This window comes from Eublepharis macularius, chromosome 18 (assembly GCF_028583425.1).
Source record: "Eublepharis macularius isolate TG4126 chromosome 18, MPM_Emac_v1.0, whole genome shotgun sequence".
Taxonomy (NCBI): Eukaryota; Metazoa; Chordata; class Lepidosauria; order Squamata; family Eublepharidae; genus Eublepharis; species Eublepharis macularius.
Window position 1 is genome coordinate 25,828,851 of NC_072807.1, and position 26,847 is coordinate 25,855,697.

Genomic DNA, 26,847 nt, shown 5'->3' on the forward strand with positions numbered 1-26,847 from the left:
CTAAGGATGCCGCTTCCCAAGTAGGTCAGCCCAAGCGCACAAACTCCACATGTCACACCATCCTTAAGAAGCCCCCCACCACTGTAGGGGCGTGGCTGTTAAAGGGATCCATGCCCAGCATGTATCATAAATGAAGAAGTCCCAATGGATAGCGGTGTTGTTGAAAGAGAGGAGGGAAACATATCAAAGGCCCAGGTTTAGGCATCTTTGAGTTAAATTATATTGTTCGTTGGCAACTGAAAGGGCTCCCCCCCCCAATCTTATGCAATCACTAACGAAGAACCTCATGCCCAACCTCGGGGTCCCTGGAGGAAGGATGGGCTAGAAATGCCCTGTCTAGGAATATAATCTCATAAAAGTCACGTACATTTTTTTAAAAAAAGAGCAATGAAAGCCATTGCACAATACACATGATTAAAAATAAAACGTAGGCCCTCTCCCACAGAGATTACAATTAAAGGAGACAGGACAAGAAGGCCGGCCAGGAAATCGCCAACCTCATACATCCCTCTCCCCTTTTAAAGTAATTTTAAAAGATATCTTCAGTATGTATATATTCAGGCATACAGGCTTGATTCACTGTTTATGATGGACAAGCTGACTGGCTCCTGGGGAAGGATTCACATAATCAGCCCCTCTTCCCCAAGCACCCCTTGCGGCGAAGACCTACAGATCCAACTGTTCAGAGAGCCCCCCTCCTTATCAATCACCCCATTGTTCCCCTTGATAGCAACCCTCTCCCCTCCTCTTCACTCCAGCAGCATGTGGCAATCGTTTCCCGCCCCCCAGCAAGCGAATGCATTTCAGCCTCTCTCCACCACCCGAGGCATCTCAGAAGCTACACCCAGCTGGCTAATCTTTCTGCTGACTAAACAAAGCTCCTCGCAAGAGCCGTGTCATGTATCACCCACAAGCAACCGAGGCCAGGCAGCATCTCCTCCAAGACAAAGCAAAACACGGGAAGCCAACGTCAGCTGCTTTTCTGAACAACAGGGGGAAGGGGCAAGGGGGGGGGGAAAGCAGGGACCATTCTGCTCCTTCCTCTTACAAAGGCTGCTGAAACCGAGTTCGATCTTTCGCCACTCTTAAAATGATCCTTAGGGCAGAGCGATGTTAAAATAATCTGATGCAGAGGAGTCAGCCGTGTTAGTCTGTGGTAGCAAAATTATGCAGCCACCGCTGCTTTAATACAAAGGAACAACAAATGCGTTACGTTTATTATACGTCCCTCTGCTCTTCTGGTCTGCAAAGCTCTGGGAAGAAGCCCTCTGCCAAACATAACAATTCCAGTCCGATAAAATGTAGGGAACTGGTTTTAAGGGTCTGCAACCACGACTGCAGCTTTGCTCTGGAACCACACCTGCATCTGCTTGGGCCTACTAATGCATCTGATAGGAGGAACTGCAGAGCTCAATAATGCTGTGCCCGGTATGTTCTTAGGCCCAGCACATGCAGAGGCTACACGCAACGGGGAGAACAGCATCCACGTGGTAGACGAACTATTGGTATAGGGCTTCCTTCATAAGCCTAGTAGACCCGTCTGCTTTTTGCACAGTGCACTACCTGCACAATTCACATTGGACCTTCCACACTTGGGGTCTATGCAACCACCTGGCAGCCTCAGTCTGCCTACCCAGCAGGGCTCCACCCTCTTTCAGGATGCCCAATCCCACTGCCTGGGGAGGGAACTCTTTTGGTCCCTTCTGCCAATGCATGAATCCTCATGTTTCCCAATCCAGGGGAATGACCTTGATGGGCAGCAACTCTTGGCACAACTTTTTGTGCACAGGCAAAGACAAGCAAGGAGTCATCGCTCTGTGCTTGGTGCCAGACTGGGATTGTCCATATGCTGTGAGGCAGCTTCTTAAGGAGCCCCACTCAAACTGGGATGCTCTAGATTTTATCACTTGCAATTCAGCTGGCAAATAAAAAAATATGTAGAAACAAAAGTAAAAACCCCAAAGGCAAAGCCTATCTTTTGCCCAGGAATGGGGCTGTGGTAGCATTTTTTTTAAAACAGAAGCTTCATTTCTGTAGCTCTTTGCCAAGCTGTCTCCACCCTTGACGTTTATGCTACTGGGGTCCCACAAGGGTCGAAGTTATTTTCCCCCATGCTGCTTTACCAACTCCATAAAACTGCTGGGAGAGGTCATCTGGGGACCTAGAGTAAAGCATCATCAACATGTGGATTTGTGGACAACAGCCCATGGCACTTCAGAAGCAGGGTGATCAGGAAAGAGAGGGAAGGAGGAAGCAAAGTTATCAGGAGGGAGTTTAAGTCACATGATGATGAGCTCTGCTGGCAAATCACTAGCAAGGAACTAAGCTCTATCGCCAACCAGGACCATTTACTGCCACGTCAGAAGGGTGTGTTTAGGATCTGCTTTGCACACCCAAGTCCTAGAACTCTGAAGCTAGCAGTGACCCGTGTCAGTACGCGGCAGTGTTTGAGAAACTCTCTGTTCCGAAACACAATTCTGTTTTTGCTTGCTCACTCACCAGGCTCACAAATCAAACCAAGCCAGATTTCTGACTCAGTTCCACCCCCAGGCCAAGACAACTCTCAAAAACACTTTTTTTGCAAGGTCACAAGCCCAGGGAAGCAAGATGGAAATTACAATGCAAATGCTTAAAAATACTTTATTTTTCAAGTTATTGAACAGAAATCTGTTCTGGGAGAGCTTTGATCTCTGTGGTTCCTGGGTTAGAGGACTGGGGGGGGGGGCTGTTTTTCCCTCCTCTTCCCAGTGAACATTGCCCTGTGACACTGAGAGATCTCTGTCTTTTGGTGCCACACCTCTGAAGATGCCAGTCACAGCTGCTGGCGAAACGTCAGGAACTACAATGCCAAGACCACGGCAATACAGCCCGGAAAACCCACAACAACCATTGCCCTGTTTGTTGGATCACAGCATAAACTGCCGATTTCTTTTAAAAGATAGAGGTAGTGGATTAAGCTTCACTGGAAGTCCTTTCCTCCCCAACAATCTCTAATACAACCCACCCCACTACCAATTTTCCATCACTGTTGCCATCATTAAAACACCATTAAGTGACAGTAGTCAAGATGGGATCAAGGAGACGAGAAATCGTTATTCTCCAACAGTACCATCATAAGCACTGATGGACTTCGAAGGGGGTAACTATGCTTAGGATAGCCCTCTGGGTTTCCATCAAGAATGATAATTCTTAGGCTTGCCATGACTTTGCATTAATGTTAACAATCTCATGGTCTTAGGGGCTTGTTTATAGCTCTACGGTATTTTGAATGTGAAGGTGCTTATGGCCTATAAACCACTTAGATCAAAGCTCTTTTACGAGCAAAGTGGGTTGAAACTCAACAATTATATAAATACTCCACCACAAGAGAAACGCACTGCTACACCTGGTCAGGGATATTTTCAACAATTCTGACCCCCTTGCATCTTCTAAGATTGGTCCTGGAGAACCCCAGAACAAATCGGGAGACACAGCATTACATCTCTGGGGGCATGAACTGCGTCTGTATGCATTTCTGCTCTGCCAACCCCGTTTCAAATTGCCACCCAAATGGAGTTCTTTTACAGGATCAGCAAAATTATTGCCTTTGTGAAGGGCTTGGTGCATGGGGAAGGACTGCCTTGCATACTGCTGGGAGTTCTAACAAAGGAGAAGCATATGTGTACGTGAGCAAAACCACTAGAGATCAGGTAGGATGGGAGGTGTTTATATTTGCTGTAAAAAACAGCCATTTTGATCATTCGGCAATTCTACCCCCCTTTCTCTCAGAACTTTTAGAAGTATTTTGGATGCCAACACATGGCTAGTTTTCCCCACCCTCCTCTAGGTACCATCAAAACATACAAGGGGGGTGCGCAAGGGGGAGACTCAAGAGGATGGTAGTGTCCCACATCAGTGTTTTCCAACCTGGGGGTCTGGGACCCAAAAGTGGGTTGCAAAGCCTCTGAAAGTGGGTCGCAGGCCAGCCATCCCTGCCCTTTGCACCCTTCTCTCTCTCTCTTCTCCCTTTCTAACTTATCAACTTCTTACCTTGCCCTCCCCCTTTGTGACTATAATGAGAGGGGGAAAGCTGTCTGGCAGCTAGTAACTTTATGATAGAAGGTGGAAGAGGGGGAGGGCTGGAGAGTAGGTGGGAGCTGTTCAGCCCAAGGAAAAATAAAAGAAGAGAAAGAGGTTTGTGCAAGCAGAAGCTCTGTTTTGGCACTGCTCCTTCCGCAGTCCAACCTCTTGTCACCCATCTCTTTGCTGCCATCTGCCATCTTCCTGTGTCTCCTCAACCCCTGCACCTTCTCAATCTCTTAGGCCAGCCGGGGATGGGTCCCCCACAGAGTAAATTTGGATTTGTGGGTCACCATACCGAAAAGGTTGGGAACCATTGCTCCACATGAGGTGTGCACAGAACTTGCCCCAGGGATGCTATTTTTTGGCAGCTCTTTCAATGCATATCCTGAACCTTAGTTTCCATAGAAATTTTCCTTTAAGTCATGCACAAGTTCATTTCATATCTCATTTATGATCATCCAGTGCAATTTCATGTTATATCAATCTTGTGGTGCAGAAGCAAATTCAAGATTTTATAGAGGGGTATGCAGGTAAGAGGATATGCATATATGTGGAAGCTGACAACTAGGGCTCTCTGCCATATGTATACAAAGAAAATGGCACCAGATTAGATCTCTCCAGTTTTTTCACTGGAGTAAGAGGTAGCAAGGATTAATTTCCCCTTCTCCTTTTTTTCTATGTAGATTTTTGACTACATGGGTCCGACAATCCCCATCATAGTTTTCAGAAAGACAAATCTCTATATAATGTTGGGAGTTTCAGACAGGATCTTGAAAGCTAGTGGAAAGACGGGACAGGCCATGAAAAAAGAGGTGCTTGTACAAGACTGAGCTCAAGAGGACTAGATCAGAGAAGAATATGGAACATCTTCTTGTCCCCACCCCCTAGAACATAAGGCAGAAGTATGCAAAGATTGTACAGAAAGTTCAGTTTTGGTAAAACACTGAAAAGGCTATTAAAGCAGAAAAGGAGAGTTTGTGTTATCAGCATTAACAACTACATTCTACTCCAGTCTCTAGGTCCCTACTGCTAAAACCCTAAAAAAAACACACACACAACTATGCCAGAGCACAAACACAGCAAGATTCGAGTCCAGTGGCACGTTAAAGACAAACAAGATTTCCAGGGCATACACTTTCAAAAGTCAAAGCTCCCTTCCATCAGATACCACATGCAGTATCCATACATCAAGCAAAGTATCTTTACTGCAAAAAATAAATATTTTGTGAAGGATTAAGAGTATCTCCATTTCAGATGACTGGTGTTCGTGTTTTGTGTTTTAGGTATTTTGCACCAGTTTTTAGATGTGTTAAACATAAAAGCTATTCCAATAAAAAGTAAAAGTTTAAAAAGCACACACATACATACAATGAATGAAAAAAGAAACTCTAAATTGGGAAGTGTCTGCAATCTGTTGCCTGCTACCTTTGATGTATCTGTTTCGGTTGCTCTCCAACTCTCTGATCAAAGTCAGACCATGCCCTGGGGAGGCAGGATCCAGCCACATCATGCCATTGAAATGCTTGTGGCAACTCTGCACAAGCCAGAGAGGATGACAGCTTTTCAAAACACCGCCTGCGCCAACTGCTTCCTTTCAATGGTGCGAGCCGGCCAAAAACCACACCATCTCTGAGGTCACGCTTCAGCCTTCGGGACTTGGGTTAACAAGGCAAACCGAGTGCCACACAGTCTGCAAAGTTTTTTTTTTTTTAAACGTTATGCGTCTGCTTATTTTCAACCTGACAGAGTTAAAAAGGAAGCATGTACGCGCAGGGACACAAGTCACATACCCACATCACAGACCCGCGTGTTTCTATATTCAAGTCCACAGGTAGAACACAGTTTAAAAAAAAAACTCAGTGCAAGTTAAGCAGCAACAGCTTTCTAAACCCACTTAGAACTTTCCACCACTGAATTACTTCCCTCGGTCTTCAATTTCAACCAACACTTAGTTTCTGCAACAGTTATACATCAGTCAGCAGAAGCTTCACTCTATATACGGGTGTTTTGGAAGTCTGGGAGTCGTACACTGGTTGCAAGCAGCTCACTGACTGGAATTCTCTAACACAACAGGGTGGTTCATCCTTGGACACACTTTACGCCAATAGGTCAAATGGTATTCACCGACACACACACACACATCCCGTAACAGGTTTGAATATCAGACTGCATTATTGATCTGATCAACTGGGAGATGCAGTCCTTGATGGTCCCAGATTGCCTCTTCTGCAACTGTACAAGGAGTTAGGTCTAAAGATTGCTCCTTACACACCTTAAGCAGCAGCTCTGTTACTACAAACAGTCACAAACAGTCCCCTGCTATACCATGGACCTAGTTCTTCATTCACAGGGACAATTTTTTAAAACATAGTATTAAAAATGCAAGCAGCCTGTAGCAATACAGTTCATTCTACCACTGGATTCTGTGGCACACCACGACCAGCTAGAAGAGCTCCAATGAGGCAGTGACATATTGCGGCTGGCTACTGTGTGAGAAAACATGCTGGACTAGATGGACCACTGGTCTGATCCAGCAAAGCTCTCATTGAAGGAGTATAGGAAAACAACTAGAGGCAACGACAGTGAGAAAAAAGTATTAGTTTATTTCAGGAATTAGTATTTCTACTTCCACACAGGAGGATGGCATGTGACTCACTGGCAGAAGATCTCTTTGCATGCAGAAAGTCCCAGGGCCAGTCCCTGGCACCTCCAATTAAAGGACCTCAATTAGATGAACTGAGCAAAGGACTCTTGCCTGAGAGACAGGACAGACTGTGCTAATCAGGGTTAATATAAAACAGGCCGGGCCCTGGCAGTTCTGCGCACAGAGTTTCTTTTAAAAATAGGTGTGTAGGACCCTGACTCTGAACAGGGATTCCCTACAGCTTTACTGAAATTCTTTTCTCCCCAACTCCTCCAAGGTAAGGCCATGTGCAGCTCAAACACCAACCTGTTTCGAAAATATGCGGTTGGGCTATTCCAATGATATGGATCATGGTGGCCAGGGGTTTTTTTCAGCTGGAACGCGGTGGAACGGAGTTCCGGAACCTCTTGAAAATGGTCACATGGCTGGTGGCCCCGCCCCCTGATCTCCAGACAGAGGGGAGTTTAGATCGCCCTCCACACCATGGCGCAGAGGGCAATCTATACTCCGAGGAGGGCAATCTAAGCTCCCCTCTGTCTGGAGATCAGGGGGTGGGGCCACCAGCCATGTGACCATTTTCTCTGAGGGCAACCCACTGAGTTCCACCACCTCTTTTTGTAGAAAAAAAAAGCCCTGATGGTGGCAGAGATACAGAACAAACAGATCTGTTAGGATTCTTAAAAAATGTACTGCTACACTTTCAAGCACTCTCACATTTCATCTTCTCCAATACTAAATAGTAAGTTTAAATAAAGGAATTAGGCACTACCAGAATGTAATAAAATAGCAGCTGTTGAAAACCATTAAGAGACCCTTTGTAATGTGATCATCAATATAGCAACCAGCACCACTATGTCAGGCACAGAACTGCCTGGACCTGTAAAGGTTAAAAAGCTGATCTTTAAAATCAGCCTTAAAAAAAAAAAGAAAAAAAGAAAAGTTCAGACAATTTGGATTGCATACATGATTTTCAATATAACACACAATTCATTTTTTGGAATTTGCTGCCATAAGATGCAGTCATCATCACCGGCTTTGATTTAATAAGCTGCGTCAGGATTAGAACTACCAATGAATGAGATCTATCCAAACGGTTGTGGCTAGGAGATCGAAATGGAACGTCCAGGTTTACAGACGATCATGTAACTGAACTGCAGCTGATAATCGCCATCGGCCCATGAAGGTCTACTGCTTTTCAGTTCTGCTTGTGATTTACCCAAATAACCTGGCTGGCCATGGTGATGAACAAGGCACTGGCTTAGATGGATCTGTCATCTGATCAGCAAGTTCTGATATTCTTGCAACGTTTACAACCAAAAAAGACACTGCCTTAATGCATTTCCAGATACACTGGATATTGGCAACAACAGCGCTCGCTATACTGCAATACCAAGCAATCAATGCAACCGACTACGAAGCCTGCTCGGCTGGCACTGTACACAAACAAAGAGCAATAAATCCAACTGCATGAACACAGCAGCCCAACACCACAGAGGAAGAGTGACATTCAGATCCTCGTGCAACTTCTGCGTTGTGCTTTTGCAGCCTGAGCAGATTACAGAGGAGTAGAGATTGCAAACTGGAAGGCTCAGCGTGAAATGAGACAAAGAGCAGATCAGGCCGACAGACATATCTGGAGCGTGAAACAGTAACATAATTATGAACTTTTTAGGTTAGTGGTACCAACAACACAACAGCACTGTTTAATTCATTTCTGTTCCCATCCCATTACCGTATTGCTAACAAAGATAAATAAATAAACTCACTCAACAACAGACAAAACATTTGAGCTCCCTTTGTTTCCTGGAGAGCATTTCTTTGTACAGTAAATCATTGAGAAAGGCTGCCCTCCTGTGTTCACGAGCACCGGCTGAGCCTGGATGTTTCGCAGTGCTGGAAGGGCTTCAAGCTGGCTAGCGTTTGTTAGCAAACTACCGACTGAGCCCATGAAATTAGCCCATATATTGTCTGTGTAGCAATAAAAGGACTGGCATACCAAGCAACACTGTTCCTAGGCCTTTGCACAAAGCGAATGTGGGTTGGCAACAACCCGAAAAAGCCACACGAACTGTTTTTAAAACAGTATTCCCGCTTCTGGATGCTCACTGCACTAACCAGAGCTGACTTATGAAACGGCTCCCCAATGGATAGAAGTAAACCTTTTCCATTGCACGTAACGAATTAAGCTGCAGTGTGGTTTGCTTGCTGAAAAATGGAACTGGACGAGAAAAAAAGGAATCACCTTACTTTTGACAGCACAAGAACAAAGCCAGAATGAATGCAGTGCTTGTACAGCTATTCGTTCCTGAAAATCAGCTGCATCCACAAATGAACAAACATTGACATGAGCATCTTTGCCCAAGACACGTTTTAAAGTATCTTTGCCATCTCTTCCCCCTGCCCTATGTTCTACTGGCACAGCAACTGCTACGCCCGGTCTAATCACCATCAAGAAAAGGTTAGGGCAAAACTCTGACATCAACTCAGTGACAAATTTCAAGAGAACTGTGCCATGAGTCCCTTAAACTCGACTTTGTTTCTTGAACAGCAGTCCCGCCCCCTCCCAAGTGTTGCACTGCAAGCCACTCGGCAAGGATGCAGTTTCTGAGATGATACTGGGAGAGTCAAAAGTCCTAGGGGATGCCTGCAACTTTTTCTCTAACAGTGGATCAGCAACCAATTCTAACTAGAGAGCCAAACTATGTCAAAATTCAGAGCAAGAGAGCAACGCAGAACTTGTATAAGAAAGCCAATCTACAGAAATGAAAACATACAACTGAACATTACTGATAACTGAGATGTGGATTTCATGGCAGAGTGGGGATTTGAACTTGGTTTCCCCCCCAGACTTTTGCAGCAAACTGCAGTTTCTTGTAATGGCTGAATCACAAATTATGTGTTGCTCTTTTCCATAAACAGCAATTAAACCAGAGTTAGGAGTAGAGTCACCAGGCTGTGGCTGGTAACCAGCAAGAGGGCCACAAGTAGGAACATGGGGTATATAACACCAGCTGCAGAGTCACATCACTTTTGGCAAAAAAAGGAAATGACATTGGTAGCTCTAGGAATTGCTTAAAATGTTACAGGTTTACCATAGAGTTTTCAGAGATTCCTAGAACTGCCCTACATCATTTCCTTTTTTTTCCCAACCAAAAATGACGTAACACAGCATTCAATACTGCAGGGTTTTTTAAACAGGAGCAGGGGATCCCCCACTGGGGGAATGGGACCCCTAGTTAGGGAAAAGTACAATTCAAACTCTGGAGTCTGGACACAACAGACAATAGTTTCCCACAGGAGTGGATGTCTGTCCACTAGCTAACTGTGCACTTTACACAAAGGGTGATAAACACATGGAATTCGTTGCCACAGGAGGTGGTGGCAGCTACAAGCATTGCCAGCTTCAAGAGGGGACTGGACAAATATATGGAGCAGAGGTCCATCAGTGGCTATTAGCCACAGGAGATAGATGGTATTCTCTTTGTGGGGAGGTGGTGCTCTGTGTCTTGGTGCTGGAAGGAAGGCAGTGGGAGGGCTTCTGGTGTCCTGGCCTCACTGACAGTCCTTTAGATGGCACTGGATTTCTAGCCACTGTGTGTGACAGAATGTTGGACTGGATGGGCCACTGGCCTGATCCAACATGGCTTTGCTTATGTTCTTATGTTCTTATGCATAAAGCAGGAGGAAGTGTGAGAGTCTGAGGAACCCCTCAAATTGTTCACATATCGCCACACCACTGAGCTGAGTACATGTATCTTAATGACACTGAAAGGTCTTAGGGATTTTGTTGCCACCTCCCCCCAAAACTGCAGTTTATACTGAGAACTAAACAAGCTCCGAGCTTCTCTTCAACACTCAAATTAATGTCACGCATTAAAGGTGTCAACAAAGCAGCAACAAATTAATTGCTTTATTTTTTTAAAAAAAATGAGGTTTCAACTCAATATTAGGAAGGAGAAAAAAAGTTCTCGGCCAAAATGCTTTCAACAAGCAGATACAAAGAACAGCTTCCTGTTTTTCCAATTTGCAGGCAGTCTTGCTCAATCTCTCAGTTTACAAGTCAAATATATTTACTCCTCCAGTCCCCCCCCCTTTAATTCTGTCACATAAAAGATAAATTACCGGATTATGTGATCCTTCAACATAAAATATCAAAACAATTGTTGCGAAACGATTTCCTTTCCTGTCTTCTGAGGCTCTCCTGCCTTTGCAAGAGGGGAAAACATCTGACACCAATTCTTTCAACTCACCTTCCTTGCCCACTAAGAGAACATCTAGTATTTTGGAACCCTGGTCCTCCTAAATAGTTGCAACAGTGTCCCTGTGACACAATCTTCACATTTTGCAATCAAAATGGAAAACGAGAATCAATCTACCCTGGCACAATCAGGAGCGCAAGCAAAGCTTACCTGTATTTGTGCTGTGGCACAGCAAATGTAGTGCCAAAAGAGCACATGGTTGCCAAGCTTTGCTTTGTTATTCATGCTCTGTTCACATCGAGGGTCAGTCTACTGCAATGGCCCCCCTGTGGGACTGTCTTTGAAGACTGTTTACAAACCACAGTTGGACCAGGATGCAGTAGCAAGGCTCTAACTGGGAACACAAGCTCTGGAAGAACATCAATAGCTTCCAGTTTCTTTCCAGGCCCAATTTAGAGTTCTTGCCTTTACTTTTAAGTCCTACATACTTCGGAACCTGAAGGGCAGCTGGCCTTGAATTGCAGTGGGAGGTTCCCTACCAAGGACAGGGCCTTTAGATTATGCTGTCAAAATGGCATGAGTTCATTTGGAGCCTTCATTTTTGAGCTGCAAGCAGATGGCACAGATATTCATATTTTCCTAGCCATTCAGTGAGAGTCAAATTTATTTTCACATGGTTGCCTGTCACCTGATGCTGTTTTTATTGGTGATTTTAATTGCTGTTCTTGATTTTCCAATTTGTTTTATTGTGTTCCTGGAAGCCATCACAGGGATTTTGTTTTAAGAGCATATATGCTGAAATGTGTCAAACACACCACCTTGAGGGTTAAGGCATACTAAAACAAAGATCTGGAGCCCTCTCTGAAACAGGTATGGACGGTCATAATCCATCTATTCGTTGCAGTTACGCTGAAGAGAGTTCTCATTCTGGTAGAATACATAGGTCTCCCACCTAAGTTAACTAGGAGGCTCCAATTAGTGCAAAATGCTGCAGCTCGACTGTTATCAGGAGCGAGCAGGAGCATGAACATCACTCCCATCCTACAGTCGCTCCACTCCATCAGTTACTAGGCTCAGTTCAAGGTATTAGTTATTACATACAAAGTTCTTCATGGCTTTGGTCCGGCATATCTATGGGACCGCCTCCCTCCCTATGTTCCTCCACGGCAGCTTCGCTCATCTGAACAGGGTCTCCTACAGGTGCCAGGTTGCACATGGGTGAAGTCAGCAGCAGCCCGTACACGGGCTTTCTCTGTTGTGGCCCCTACCCTGTGGAATGGCCTGCTTGAGGAGGTCAGGAGAGCCCCCACTCTCCTGCCTTTTCGTAAACAATGCAAAACCAAACTATTCAAAAAGGCTTTTTACTCAAATGAGAGGGCTGTGTTGTAGGGATGGGGTCTCAGATGCTTCGCTAATGAGTTTGGGACCATAGACTTCATCACTACATTGCCTTACATATTATCTGCTGCTTTAAATATGTACTCCTATGTACCACCTGTGCTCCATGTTGTCTAATGCTAGTCCTAGAATTGATTATGTTCTGCTTCAGTATTTTTTCTACTCTGTATTGGATTCTTGCGAATACTGTGTCTTTTAAACTTGTATCTATTTACCCTATGGCATTGTTTATGGAAATGTCCTTGATACTGTATGGAAATGTCCTTGATACTGATTGTACTAATCTCATACTGTGTAATCTGCCTTGAGTCTCAGTGAGAAAGGAGGACTATAAATGACGTAAATAAATAAATAATAGATGTCAACACCTCCTCCAGAATTCTCCCTGCAAGGAAGCCATGTATATTCTAAATCTACACAGGACATCATCCATGGGCAAGAAGTAAATTTAACAAAATGTTGCAGGATAGATAAGATTTCTCTTCAACGCCATAAATATACAGAACATAAACCGTTTCACATGACCCAGCAGATGACATATGTCTCAGGAATACCCCATCATCCCAACCCTGTATCTTTATTAAGCATTAGGCTAATTCCCCCCAAATGTACTTGATCTGCATGATTTTCTTTTGATTGCCGCATGCAGGGGATTTGAAGAAATGATTATTTTGGCAGGAATTGGTGGGAAAGGGCAAGAAAAGGCAGCAAGCTATAGAGCAGGGCTACAACAGGGCAGGGGGACAGAACAGCATGAGGCCTATGTGGACGCAAAAGACATAGTGTGTGTGTGTGTGTGAGTAAGAGAGAGAGAGAGAGAGAGAGAGAGAGAGAGAGAGAGAGAGAGAGAGAGAGAGAGAGAGAGAGAGAGAAATATGAAATAAACCCCCATCCCTGATAAATGAAAACTGTAAGGATTGGAATACTTGCAATAGGAATCTGCAGAATTTCAATGGGATTTTTCTGTAAGGTGTAGACTTTTCTGCATTCTATAATAACGTAAGAGCTACGTTTCATCAAACTCTAATGGCATCAGGGAGACAGGAGGCAGCTTGATTCTTGGAGGCTGAAGAATGCACGAGTTGGTTTTACTTTCACAGCAACCATGTTCCCACCTCACCCCCACTTAGTGCTACACATTTCCTCCTAGGAATGAACAACTATAATGAGAAAGGAGAGCACCACACTCGGGAGACACTGTTGCAGTGCACCTGTCATTGCTCACAGGGGATGCAAGCTGCATTTGTGCACAGAGCGTGAACACACCTCATTCCCTGGGAATCTTTTGTGTATGCAAGCCACATGACAGGCAAGGTAAATTAAGAGCATCCCTGCGGGACCAAAACCAAAACCTGTCTAGTCCTGCATGCTGCTTCTCAGTGACCAGGTACTTGCTTTTGGTAAACCTGCATGCAGAAACTGTGAAGGAAATAGTCCTCTCCAACAGGTAACCAGTTACACCTGAACACACAGGATTCAATGATCATATTTACAGCTATCGACAGACTTATGTTCCATGCTTTTGCCTAGTCCCTTTTTAAAAACCCACATCTTGTGGTTATGAATTGCATGAGTCAGTTGCGGTGGGTGAATGACATCTTTTGTCCCACATCCACTACCCGTCAACTTCACAGAGCGTTCAAGTTTCAGCGTTTTGATCGAGGGGGCAGGAAACCCTGTCTACTCTGGATACGTGTGGCCAAGCAGCCAAGTGTGCATCAAGTCTAAACTTGGGGCAGCATGAAACACTTCTGAGCAAGTGAGGGGTTTTTGCCCACAATAAGCTGCTGTAGCCCCTGATTCAAATCTCACCTCTGCTGTGAATTCTCTAAAGGATTTTAAGCAAACCCTACCCCCAATTGGGGGCTAATGCAAGGATAACAGGATTAGCTACTTGAAGTGCTTGTACAACCTAGAAGCACGGACCAAATACCTCACCTGGCAGAGGGAAGCAGCATAAAAGGATGGCAGCAGATCCCGGAATGCTGCCAGTTGGGACACTAGATAGACGGGGAAATCATATAGCAAGTCAGGCCTTTGGCCCATCTAGATCAGGACTGCCTGCTCTGACTGGCAGCTGCTCTCAAGGGTCACAAGCCGAGAAAGGTCTTTCCCAACATCCGTAGCCTTAGGTCTCTTAAGTGGAGATGAAGGGGATTAACACTAACAAACTCTGCAAGTAAAGCCTGCTGTCCACCAACAGAGTCCTCTTTGCCAGCTGCAAGTGTTATGCAAAAAAAAAGAAGAAGAAGAGGATGTTCCCTGGATAGAGAAGGGCAGCAAAGGCTTTCTGCACAGAAATGTCACTGAAAAATTACAGTATGACCTGATGAGAAAGGAATTGAAGTTGAAATTGCTTTGGATTCTCTGAGCTGTGAACACAACGGTGAATCTGTGCGATACTGCAACACAATTAAAAATGTTTCTATTCAGAACTTGATACCAAATCAGCATTTAAAACTCCATGACTCCTCTGGCTGTCTTGATTGCTCTTGAAAATTCACTGTTTACAGATGGTTTAAGTTTAGAATACTCTATTAGATCCACACATGCACCCCGGGCAGAGATGTCTGGCATCTCTCTAAAACAAGAACTGCCAATTGCCTGGTATTTGCCTTGTTCAGTGGCTTAATTTCCAGTACAAAAAAAAATGTTGAACAACATACGGCTGAAAATATCCAACTAGAGAGCCTCAGGACTGATTCACACATTCAAAATTGGCTCCGTGCAATGTGTTGGCAGCCATCTGTGGTTATAACGTGGGACTGTGAGCAAACTGGCCAGATCCACGAATACTTCAGCAGCAAACGGGCAGCTATTTCTGTAGCTGAAGAATGTGTGAACCAACCCCAGGAATTATTCTTGCCCTACCATGTGCAAACACTTCCTTAACATCTCTTTGCCCCTCACCAACTTCTTCCTTGAAGCTTCCTCAACACTCATCAGAATGAGAAACTCAGTCCTCAGGTAATCACTCCCTGGATCAAATACATTATTTTTTCGCATTAGTGACATCTATTTATTTGGAAAATTTCTATGCTGCTTCTCCAGGGAACCTGCTTAGGATGCTTTACAAAATAAAAAAAATCATTAAAAAAGCTCAGCCCCAGTTAGGAACCTGGGTAAACAGAAATGTTTTGGCCTGGCACCTAAAAGCAACTGCCATAGGTACCAGGCAAGCCTCAAGCGTTCCACTAAAAAAGACAAATATAACAGATGTTTGAATTGTACTTAAGAAGAGTGCAGATGGGAGTTTATTAAGGAGCTTTCTTCACTATCTGACACCATTCAAAAGGCATCTTGAGATGACTTCAGTGACCACAGTGAGGGCTCACAGGAAGTGGCTGCATCAAGTATGTTAGTTTGCTATCCAAGCTTTCTATCACGCATCTCGCAATGAAAATCATATCCAGAGGACAACCTGAAAAGAAATCTGGATTTAACCACACAGGCTGCCAGCTCTCTGAATGGCCCCAATAGCGACTTTGCATTGATCAGTTGGTGCCAGTAAACTTTTTAATTTACAGCTCTTACACTGGTAAGGTCAACAGCCACCAGTACCCGAGCTTTCTCTGTAGGAGCTCTGACCTGGTCAAATGGCCTGCCCAACAAGGTCAGGAAAGCTCCCACACACTTCTAGCTCTCCACAAAATGTGTAACAAGAATTGCTCAGGAGGGCATTTTTACAAAATGAATATCGTAATTTTCAGACTTTAAAAAGTTAAGTTTTCCCACTTTGTCTACTGGATATATTAAACAGTTTTTAGTTCACTGTTTTCTAATTTTGCAATCTACTTTTATTGCACTACTTCTGTTATGCATTATACCGGTCTATTACACTGGTCTCCATTGCATTGTTTTCGAATTAGATAATCAACCCTGAATCTCAATGAGAAAGACCAACTATAAACAATGTAAATAAAGCAAAGTAATTTGGTTACATTTAGCAACAACGATTTGATAAAACGCACTGAGGGACCCTTTTGGGTTGAAAAGCAGTATAAGCTTGTTTTAAACAAACAAATAGGTCGGAGCAAAAAGACTCGATTAAGTTACAGCTTTTTTTAAAAAAAAAATGAGGTGCGCCTGATTGAACAATGTGAGCAAAGAATTATTTAAACAGGACCTCAGAAACCAACAAGATTTTCAGAGTATAATCTTTCGAGACTCAAGCTCCCTTCTTCAGATACAGGAAGCTGTAGAGATCCCTGAACTTTTACATCCCAGACTCAGGGATCTCCACTCCTCCCTGTATCTGAAGAAAGGAGCTCTCAAAAGCTTATATCTTAAAAACCTCGTTGGTCTCTAGGGTACCACTGGACTCAAATCATTTTATACTTCAGACCAAAACGGCTACCTACCTGAAACTAGGATTATTTAAAATATTTATAGCATACCTTTAGCATATTAGCCACTAAAGAATTTAAAAACATCAACAATTGAAAACAAACAAGTACAACAACCAAAAAAAATGGAATAATCACACAAACAAAACAGCACCACATAAACTGATTACAGTACAGGGCTACAATAAGAGTTAGTACCAGGAGTCTGCTACGAAGCTCCATATTTATTCCTATGGAATCTCTGATATTCCTGATACCTTTCTCATATTTTTCTCTATCAGCTGCAAAACTTCCTGGGGGTATGAATAAAAAAGCAATCCTGAACAGAGACCCCTGCTTATTTTGAGAGTCGATCAATGCAAAGTAGCTATTGGGGGCATTCAGAGAGCTTTTCACCACATTAATTCATCACACCCAATATCATGAAGGCACAGGCTTGCATCCAACCACTGCATTCTGCTAACAAAATGGCATTTCTGCTTGTGGAACGCAGGATGGCAACGTCTGCCACTCCCCCCCTCCTACTGCAGAACCCCCGTTTCGTTTTTCCTACACTTTTGTCCTGGTCTGATCTCTGTGTACAAAATTCTCCCATTAAGAGATAGCAAGCAAGTGAACAACATACCCAACAGAAGAATGAACCCCTGTAATCTAAGACAGCACCATGGGACATTCTAGATCCCTTTGGAACTAGATTAGACCCCAAAGGCACTAGACTGGTAAGACAACTATGAGCAAATGTAATACTTAAAAATCTTATTGGAAAGTCAAGTAGGAAAGTTATTCTATTAGGTTTTACAAAACTAAATCCAACACCTGATTTAAATAGAGAAAAGACTTGCAGTGAAATTCTAAGGAGACTGGAGTAACTCTGCTTAGGATTTCACTGTTGCTGCCTCTCCATATTACTAGGGAAGGGCAAACATGAATAAAAGCATTAGCTAGCTCTGTTGGATCATTCACAAATGCAACCCACAGTCCTATGAATAAGATGCTTATATTAGAAATGGAAAGCAAATCAACTCTTTGAAATAAATTCTACTTTAAACTCTGTCAACATTTAAGAAATATGACTACTAGACATAAAAAAATCAGGACACAAAGAATGATAAAAAATGATAATCAAAACCAGTAAAGCAGAATCAGGGTGACAGTTGTGATTTCCCTACATCCAACCTTGATGAAAAAATGCGTATCACATGGCTTTTGAGGCAACATTTAAAGTCATGTGAATTAAAAGACATCTGGAGTGGGTTTTAACTTTCCATGATAAACAAAGATCTGGAAGGTAAATTTAATTTCCCACACATTCTAGAAAACCAACATGTATTCCTAGGGATATCTACTACCAACATCTGTCATGAAAACCACCGCATATGAAAAATAAATGAATTGTTACCCACTTGAATGTAAATTTTTTTCAGTGCGTATGCTAAAAATCTAATGCACAAAGAAGTTAGGGAATCAATTTCTTAGTGCTGAATGATGGAATAGATGGAGCCCTGGTTATTTCAGGCTCTGATTTTTTTTCCTATGCATATTTTATGCAAACACGAGTTCTGGATGAACGAATGACATGTGAGGCAAAATGAACATACGCCTTATAGAAGTCACCTTTTATGAATTCAGGCTCCTGAAAAGCCTTGGTCAATTTCATTTCTGACACAATGGGAGAGCAAGCAGTGTACTTGTTTGGATGGGAACACTAAGAATGGGAGTCTTAGGTGGTATGCACTTTGAGGCAAGTCAAGAACAAAAGAATAGTTTCCCCACCCAAGAAGAAGCAAGAAAAGGTGCGCTACTCAAAGTCTGAAAATATTAAAGAAGCAAGTTCAGAAGGAATCCTCTATAGCAAAGAGGGACTAAACTGTTAAAGGGATGGATCTTCAGGGATCTGATCAAGCCTACTTTGTCTTGAAATGCAGGTGATCGACTGTTGGGTTGTGGTCCCCCACTGCGTTGATCATCCAAGACAAAGATAGTCCCCTACATTTCAGCAGCAAAAGCCGCTTGTGTACAGAAGTTCTCAGGTTTGATTTTCTGAACGTGGAGAACGGCTGTCTGTCAGAGTAAAACAGTTCTTGGCTAGACAGTTCAACAGTTTGATTCAAGGCAGCTATGCATGTTCATAAGATATGACCGTCCTTGGGGGTCCCTTCCAAGTCCTCATATGACAAAACAATGTAGGAACCAACTAGCAACATTGCCAACACAGCCTGCAGCACTGAAAACGCCTTCCACCCCAGGGTCATTTCCCATACACTCCTAGAACTGAGTCAATAAAGCACTCTCACCTAACACGTTTCCCGAAGGCACCTCCTCCAGCTGCTCCAGTTCTCTTCCCATCAGTAAGTAAAGACCCTCTAAAGTACAGCAAGCCAAATGAGGCACTGGCAGCAGGTCGTCAGCAGCAGAACACCCTAAAGGAAGCTGGAGCCAAGGAGAAGGGGGGAAAGAGATTGCTAAGTAACGGGCTGTTGCTGGACAAATGCTTCACACCCTGGCTCAGCGTTACAGAGAACAACAAGCATGCTCACTTTTCACAGGAAAACCGATTACAAGATTATCAGTAGTAAAAATAAATGGAACATCAAATCTGCACGATACATTGAACGTAAAATATCCAGCTGTTTCCCAAAGTGATCAGCATTTCTCCTTCATTCCTTACTGGGCCCCAAGTTCTAACAGCAAAAGCCGTTTGGGGAAAAGGTTAAATTACAAAAGACTGCGCAACTGGAATGTGCCTCTGCTTTGTCAGAGCATCTTACCTTGTGCAATGATTCAGCAGGGTCATACTTTGGCCCAAGAACGAAGAGTTTTTGCCCCTTCTTCGCAACTCCACTGAAGACCCTTGCAAAAGCAACAAAGGCCTCCTTGTTTTCAGCTTCCTGCTTCACAGTTGCCAGAGCTTTGGTCTCCATTTGACTAGCAGGTGGCTGATCATCCCCTAAGGAAGAACGGGAAAAACATATTTAAATACTTCCATGTGACCTCATCTTGCATTCTAAAGCAGTGACCACCACACCCACCCCATTATTAACACTCATGTCACAAACCAGATTTTCAAAAATGAAGATTAAGTCAGATGGTGAGAGGGGAATTATAACAGTACGCCAAACCTATGGACCACCTGCATCCATGCTGGTGAAGAAAAGCCAATTTAATGTATTGCATCTCCAAGAGTCTAGCTAGTCAGTCAACCATCACAGGGGTTAAATAACAATCAAAATAAACTGCAGTGAATCATATGGTACCTAAGGAAACAAACTGGGGAAACCAACAGTCTCATGAAAAACTGGTAAGGTTAAAGCAAGACAGTGCACTGGATCCCACAGAGACACGGGGAAATTCATAGCATTACTACGGAGGCCATTTTTTCTCCAGCTCCTCCATTTCTTCAGAGTGGAGGATTGGGGGGCCACAGGAAGATAAACGGCAAGCCCAGCTGGTGGGCTGCACCAAGGGGTGGGGGAAGAAAGTGCCAGCGTTGTCCATCTACCGGGTAGGAGGACCCCCCCCCTTTCCTCTCATCCGCATGGCTCTCATAACGCCAAAAATCAACTTCCCCAGGGGCAGAAAGGACAGCTGGGGAGAAGAGGAATAGTGCCCTCCTCTGAAGGATCATAGAAGCCAACCCCAACAGCATAAATTCATAGCCAAAACCAGTGACTGATCTACTCCTTAACACACAAAAAGGAGTGGATGTGTGAGGTGAAAAAAATCTGCCCATGTTCTCTCACAGCAGCTCACTGCTGTGTAAGCCTTAGCTTCCGCCACGGCACCTCAACACATGTTTAGACAGTGTGTGGTAGTATGTCAAAAACAAAACACTGTGCATAGTAGTGGAGTCACATGGTAGCTGGGAGTTAAGACTTTTTTTGTGCCCCCCATGCTGAACGGAGCCTCAATTCACGACTCCCGTTCCACAGCCTAGCCATCTTTTTTTCCCCCCAACTTGATTTTGGTCTTCCAATGGCAGATCAAAATCAATGGCCTCTGGAATCCTTCTTTCAGCAGCTGCTAGGAGACAACCTGCTTTAGGAAGCATCTAAAAAGTTCGAGATGGGGATGGGGATGAACTGGTTCCAATGGGTCTTACTACTGCCACTGCAGCTTTTCAACTGTGGCTTTTACTCTGTGGAACAGGCTCCCTGTAGAGGTGACTTTCCCCTTGGAAGATCTTTACAAGGAGCTTCACAGCTTGCTTATCTACTAGAGATTTTGGTGGGCTATGAAAAGTATCTTGGGTTTCATTATGTTAGTTTGGTTCTAACTTGTAATGTTTTAATGATTATCATAAGCTGCATCAAGCCAAGGGGAAAGGAAGAGTAGATTTATCTGAATAAACAAACCAATTTTCTGGAATTATTACCAGCTTTAATTCAATTTATTGCTTCTCGGAAAAGTGTCCAACAGCCAATTCATATGTTCCAATGATTAAGCAATGACTGCAAGTTGTATCATTTTTTACTCAAGAGAAGTCAAGTTCAAGTTCAGTTTATTGTGTATAGCCGTAGGCTGTCACAAAATTACAAAAAAACCATTGATAAGTTAAAAATTATGTAAAATACAATTATATATACAATACAGATTTACCGAAATGTGGGGAAAATTCCATTAAAACAGACATCGATTAAAACCAGAAATCAGTAAGTTAACTTCAAGTTCAGGTATCGCCCTTCTTCTTTGCTGCTCAACAGGAGTCAAGTACATTCCATTTTCCATTTTCTTCACATACCTTTTGTCCCTCCTGCCTTTATGGTTTGGTCCGGTGGGTTTTCTCCAGCACCCTGCTGCACCAACTCTTGTCCTTGAGTAGCAGCCAATTTTTCAGCATGCCGCTGCCTTACAAGCTCACGTCTTTGGGCAATTACTTCTTGCGACAGAGGCCTACGTACCATTCAAAATTAAGTTAATTTGGGGAAAAACTATTCTGGCAATTTGATGGCATATTGGGAGGGGGGGGGGCGAGTTTGCAAAAGCAGCGGCTGAAATAATCTGGCAAGTGTTTGGCAGCCTTAATTAATGCCATCAAGGAACTCTTCTGCTGACACGAGGAGCGGTTCAATAAAACCGCTGCATCAGTGACTGCACGATCAGCATGTCACTAAATACAATGTGTGCCTTGGGCAAGGTATCCTAAGCATGGCCACATATCCATAAGAGTTTCCTAGATACAATGGCACAGCAAGGCTGTATTTGTTAACTAACCTTTACATTGGCCAGAAATGTTCCAAGAAAGTAACACCAAAACTTTTATTTTTGCAAGCCAAACAGTCTGGCCAGCTATTGGCAAGGAACAAATACGGCATGATAAAAATCGAGCACTAAAAAAATGAGTCAATAATGAGCTCGCTTCACCATACAGTAGCAGACACTATTTTTTACTTGCTTTGCAATGATTTATAAGAATTCCGAATTACAAATACAAGAAACTTATAGCAGGCTTCTATTTTAACTAGCATGATAGGGGGGAAAACATACATGTGCTACTAAAATACAATATATACAATGTTCAGTAATTTTGCAGTTATCTAATTAGTTAGAGGACAACCCAAAACTCTCGCCAGTTTAAAATCTGTTCCATGTGTTTTAGTTGGATCCATATGTAGATCCTCCCCTCCATAAGCGAAGAGTGCACTTCAAAGCAGCCACAATAAAATGATTCTGTTCCTCTTCACAGACCATGTTCTAATTCTCTGATTTCATAAGGAGGTGCTATCCACAAAACTTGGGCCTGCAATTCTGATAGGGCCTGCAACTGAATGTTGGCCTGGCCTGTTCCCAGCAGATGACACTGACCAGGTTCAACTCAAACCATTAATACAGGATGACGCACAGTCAAGGGATGGCAGCCGTGCCACAGTGTACAAAGCAGACGTCTGTTGATGTTTATTCAGAAATAGCATGGAGATCATTCCTTACCCCCACCCACCCCAAAACACTCGCCTTTGATAAAATGCGTTTGTGATGCTGTTACTTGACATGGAGGCTAATAGCATTGCTTGCACACTTAAAAACGCATTCTTTAGGGAATAGCAGAATGGTAAAAGCAAGTGCGTTAGTAGATGAAACGCACGCCAGGCCTTTGGATTTATGGCGTGTGAATGAACTACTAGTGGGAAACAAAAGAAAGCAGGATCCATCTCATGCAGGATTGAAAGGGAAAGTGACACTTCCCATGGCAAAGTCTTGAGGAAGCTTTTGTGTAAATGAAGAAAAAAAAACCTTTTGCATCATTCTGTTGACTCATTTCTGGAACTGGTCAGTTTACCAGGTGAAAATCCTCAAAGAGCTCACCATAAGGATACTCTTATCAGAGCAATGCTTCCAATCACAATAAAACCAGTTATTTATTTCTAAGTTATAAGAGAACAGGAAACTCACTTATAGCAACCTGTAAATAGCTCATTGATTCCTTCTGGCCAAAGCAAAGGCCTTTGAAAACAGTCTCAATTCTCTTCCTGATAAATTCAGAACTAAACTGGCCTGGAGATCCTCTTTGGACAAGAAATGCCTCCCATTTGTGTGTGGGGTGGAGGGGCTATCACGAAGGCCTGAGCCATTCTCCGCATCTCAGATGGAAGTAACATACATAGCAAGGACTCCTCAAATGAACACAAAGTACAGGGTGGGAGAAGTACAGGAATTTTTAAAAGCCTTCCTGAAGTGCTAATACATCACTTAAAATTACAGATTCCACCCCCCGCCCCGCCCATGCCCAAGTTTCCTAGAAAGGGAGGGTTTTGCAAGTTGTGAATTTTATTACTGCAAGTTGTGCTGGAAGGCCAAAACTGTAAATGTGATACAGCAACACAACTGTTGCTTGGCATCCATTAACCAGACCATGAGCTGCTCCAATTATCTGAAAAAGCTCAACACATGCTACCTGTACAACATGCCTCAAGGTCCAATACAACTTTTACTTGTATACATTCTCATAAGAAATACCTGTACCCGTGGATAGACAGACAAGTGCATGTATTCATGCTACATGCAACATTTATCCTACATGCAACATTTAAACAACGCTTGATTTGTGGGACATAAAGTGGACACTTTTAAAATGTGTTCACTAAATGCAAGTAAAAATAAACGCTGTAAATCAATTGAGCTCTAATTAGGACATGAGAATTTTCCAGAAAAAGTTCCAGTTCTAATTTTTCCAGAAAGCCTGCATGTTGCCATATATTCCAGTATCTTGGGTTTTTCTTCTTCTTTGGGTCCTCATCTCTGCAGTTTCTAGTTTTATCCTTCATGAGTACTTACACCTCCCTTTGTCTTCTCTGCTTGAATTCCTGGGTACAGACAACATCACCACTTCTTTCCCATCCTCCAACAAAAAACCTGTTTCTTTCAAGAGACTCATCGTTTGACTTTCAATTCCAACAACTTTAATCTAGTTAAGTTATAACTCACATTAGGCTATAACATCCGAGGGCACACAGACTGATTCAAATCTAGGGGTCTACAGAGACCTCAACAACATCCATTGCCCAGGTGGCTGGGAGATGCAACTGTAAAAGGATTGGACGTAAGGAACTCATTCAAAAATACTAATGTAGAGCCATCTTCATTGATGACGCAGCCACAACAAAAATGAGATTAAGTAAAAGAACACCGCAATCTGGTAAGCAAAAGTATGCCACTGTTTACAAACACTAAACGTATTTTACCAGGGACCTCAATGCGCCTTCCAAATGAATAATTTTCCTCCATCTGCAAAGAATGAAGTTGAAACTTAAGAGAGCATGTAGGAATTGCTAGATTCCTGAACAGGAAAATCAAAGCTGGAAACAAGAATCTCTTATGCGTGTTTTTAAAAATTATTATTTCTAGAGAGTCATTAAGACATATTTTGCTTCACAAAGTAATGTAAGGAAAATATATGTCTCTGCTGCAAGGAACTTTAATTTTCTACAATGAGGCAAGACTGCACCAGGGGAAGGGGTATTAAAGGATGGATATGTACAATGCTTTTGTTTGGGGCCAAGATTTCACAGGAAGAGGAAGAATGGGGCTATGATGGGAAGATTTAGCCATAAAAAGGAACAAGCTATTTGCATTTTCTATGCTTTGTAAACAAAATACACATGTGTATATTATGAGAAACTTGTCCACCTGGTTGTTGAAGCGCACACACTCAACCTAGCCTATCTCACAAAACTGTTGTGAGGATGAAGCAGAGGGGAGGAAAACAATGTAAGCAACTCTGGATCCCTGCTAGAGAGAAAGGCAGGGTATAAGTGAAGTCCAACACTCTAACCACTACACCAAGCTGCCTCCCAGCTTTATGTTAAAAAAACAAACAAACAGAAGAAGTGCAAAAGTTAAAGCAACTGATCCTCAAGTACTATGCTGCAGGAAAGATCTGTATCAAAAGCCATTCCCAGGGCTTATTCCTAACCAGCCTTCTTGTGCCACTCACCTCTTCCCACTACTTCTGATTATGCCATCAAGTAGAAGCACCTGATCCAAAACAATTCTATCCTTAGCTCACAAGGACCGCCCCCAAAGCTGGTTTGCAAGAAGTCAGAATTCCATAGCTATAAAAACACATTGCCATCTACTTACAAACAGATGAGCGGCACCACCTAGTGCTCTGTTCACACAGTGCATCTTCAAACCAGAAACAACACTTTCCAATGGAACAAACACATGCCCCAGGCCTTTTGGAGCTCTTAATACACCCCACAGCACCCCTTCCATACAGTTCAATCATCCTCAGGGCCCAAAATATTAAACCAGCATGTTAACTCACAGAACGACTGTTACAACAATCTAAAACTTGGCATTTAAGATCACCATGAAAGCAGAAGGCAAAACAGACATCAGAAAGGCAGATGTTGGCTGCGGATCATAGGAACCCATGAAGATGCCCTAAACTGAATCCGCAAGACTCAAGTCCAGTAGTACCTTCAAGACCAACAAGATTTCTGAGGTGTAAGCTTCGGAGAGACAGATGATAACTCTTGAAAGCTTATAACTCCGGAAATCCTGTCGGCCTTTAAGGTGCTACTGGACTCTTCCACTGCAGATCAACACAGCTACCCAACGAAACCATCCTTAGAGTGCAGAAACTCTACCTGCCACAATTAACATGAGTTACTGGGGACTCTGTTCAGATTCCAGGCTTTCCTCTTCACTTCTATGCTTATAAAGAATGAGAAGTGTTCTTGCGTCAACTCCTCCCTAACCCCTCCCAGCACCCCTCACTGCAAGGGGGAAAGTAATAACTACACAGGGAGATACACCCTTTTGAATGCAGTATTTGCCTTTTAGCATGTGAACTTAGGGCCTGCTGCTCCTGGACTCAATGGGTGTGAGGAGGGAGGACGAGAGGACAGAGTCTATACAGTTCCTACACCACACTTTAAAGCAGTGTTGGTATCACCTTTGGGGGCGGGGGGGGGGGCGGGAAGCATTTCTGCCAAAAGCTTAGAGAAGCACCCAGATCAGGACCAGTTGCGTATAAATTAAGGTGTGCATCACTCTCTCACCTTACATTTAACAAGCTTTGATGCCCTATTTCTGATATCCATAAATTTTGCTCTTAGAAAAGCCAAAAGACATAATGGCTTGGATTTCCATGGGCACAAAGGAGGAATGATTTTCACCAATCCCCCTGACTCCCATGGGAGATCTTCAATTCCCACCTAAGATATTCCTGGAGATTCTCTGCCTCTTAGAGCAGCATTTCAGGAAGGCATTTTGGCCGCTGTGGGAGGGAGTGATCGGTAAAGATTACATATACCCATGCGTACAAAAATCTAAGAGGGATTCAACCGAAACTTTTGAAGACCTAGTATAAAATAGGGGCCTGCCTCCACAATTTACCAAGTTGCTCTTGCAAGAAATAGCTGACTTTTTTCTCAGCCACAAACCAAAAAGGAATCTTAGACTAGATTATTATGACTTAAGTATCTAATACCACCAGAGTGGAGGGAGATTAGATGGCATCATTTTCTCACCTTGGTTTGTTCTGTGGCAATGTCTTAGCATCAACTGCAAACATTTTGGAAACAAAGACAATGACTGGGGCAGTTTCTTCACTGCTGCATTTCATAAACGCTAAGCAAACATAAAATGAGAGAGTTATTGAGTCTTTCCAAAGCCCAGTCACAAAACCTCTGATTTTCTATGCATTTGTCAAAAGACAAGCTACTAAGTGGATCCAAGCGCACAAATTGTGCAAGGT

General features: G+C 43.3%; 1 protein-coding gene across 1 annotated transcript in view; it reads right to left on the reverse strand.

Moving 5' to 3' along the window:
- The window catches only part of EFL1 (elongation factor like GTPase 1), a 55,090-nt gene that overhangs the window by 16,941 nt on the left and 11,302 nt on the right, over positions 1 to 26,847 (reverse strand). The window contains exons 12-15 of the mRNA XM_055002997.1: positions 26,621 to 26,720; positions 21,388 to 21,539; positions 19,418 to 19,596; positions 18,944 to 19,079 (exon numbers count right to left, since the gene is read on the reverse strand). Of these exons, the coding sequence (XP_054858972.1) occupies positions 18,944 to 19,079; positions 19,418 to 19,596; positions 21,388 to 21,539; positions 26,621 to 26,720 (567 nt within the window). The remainder of the gene's footprint in view (positions 1 to 18,943; positions 19,080 to 19,417; positions 19,597 to 21,387; positions 21,540 to 26,620; positions 26,721 to 26,847) is intronic.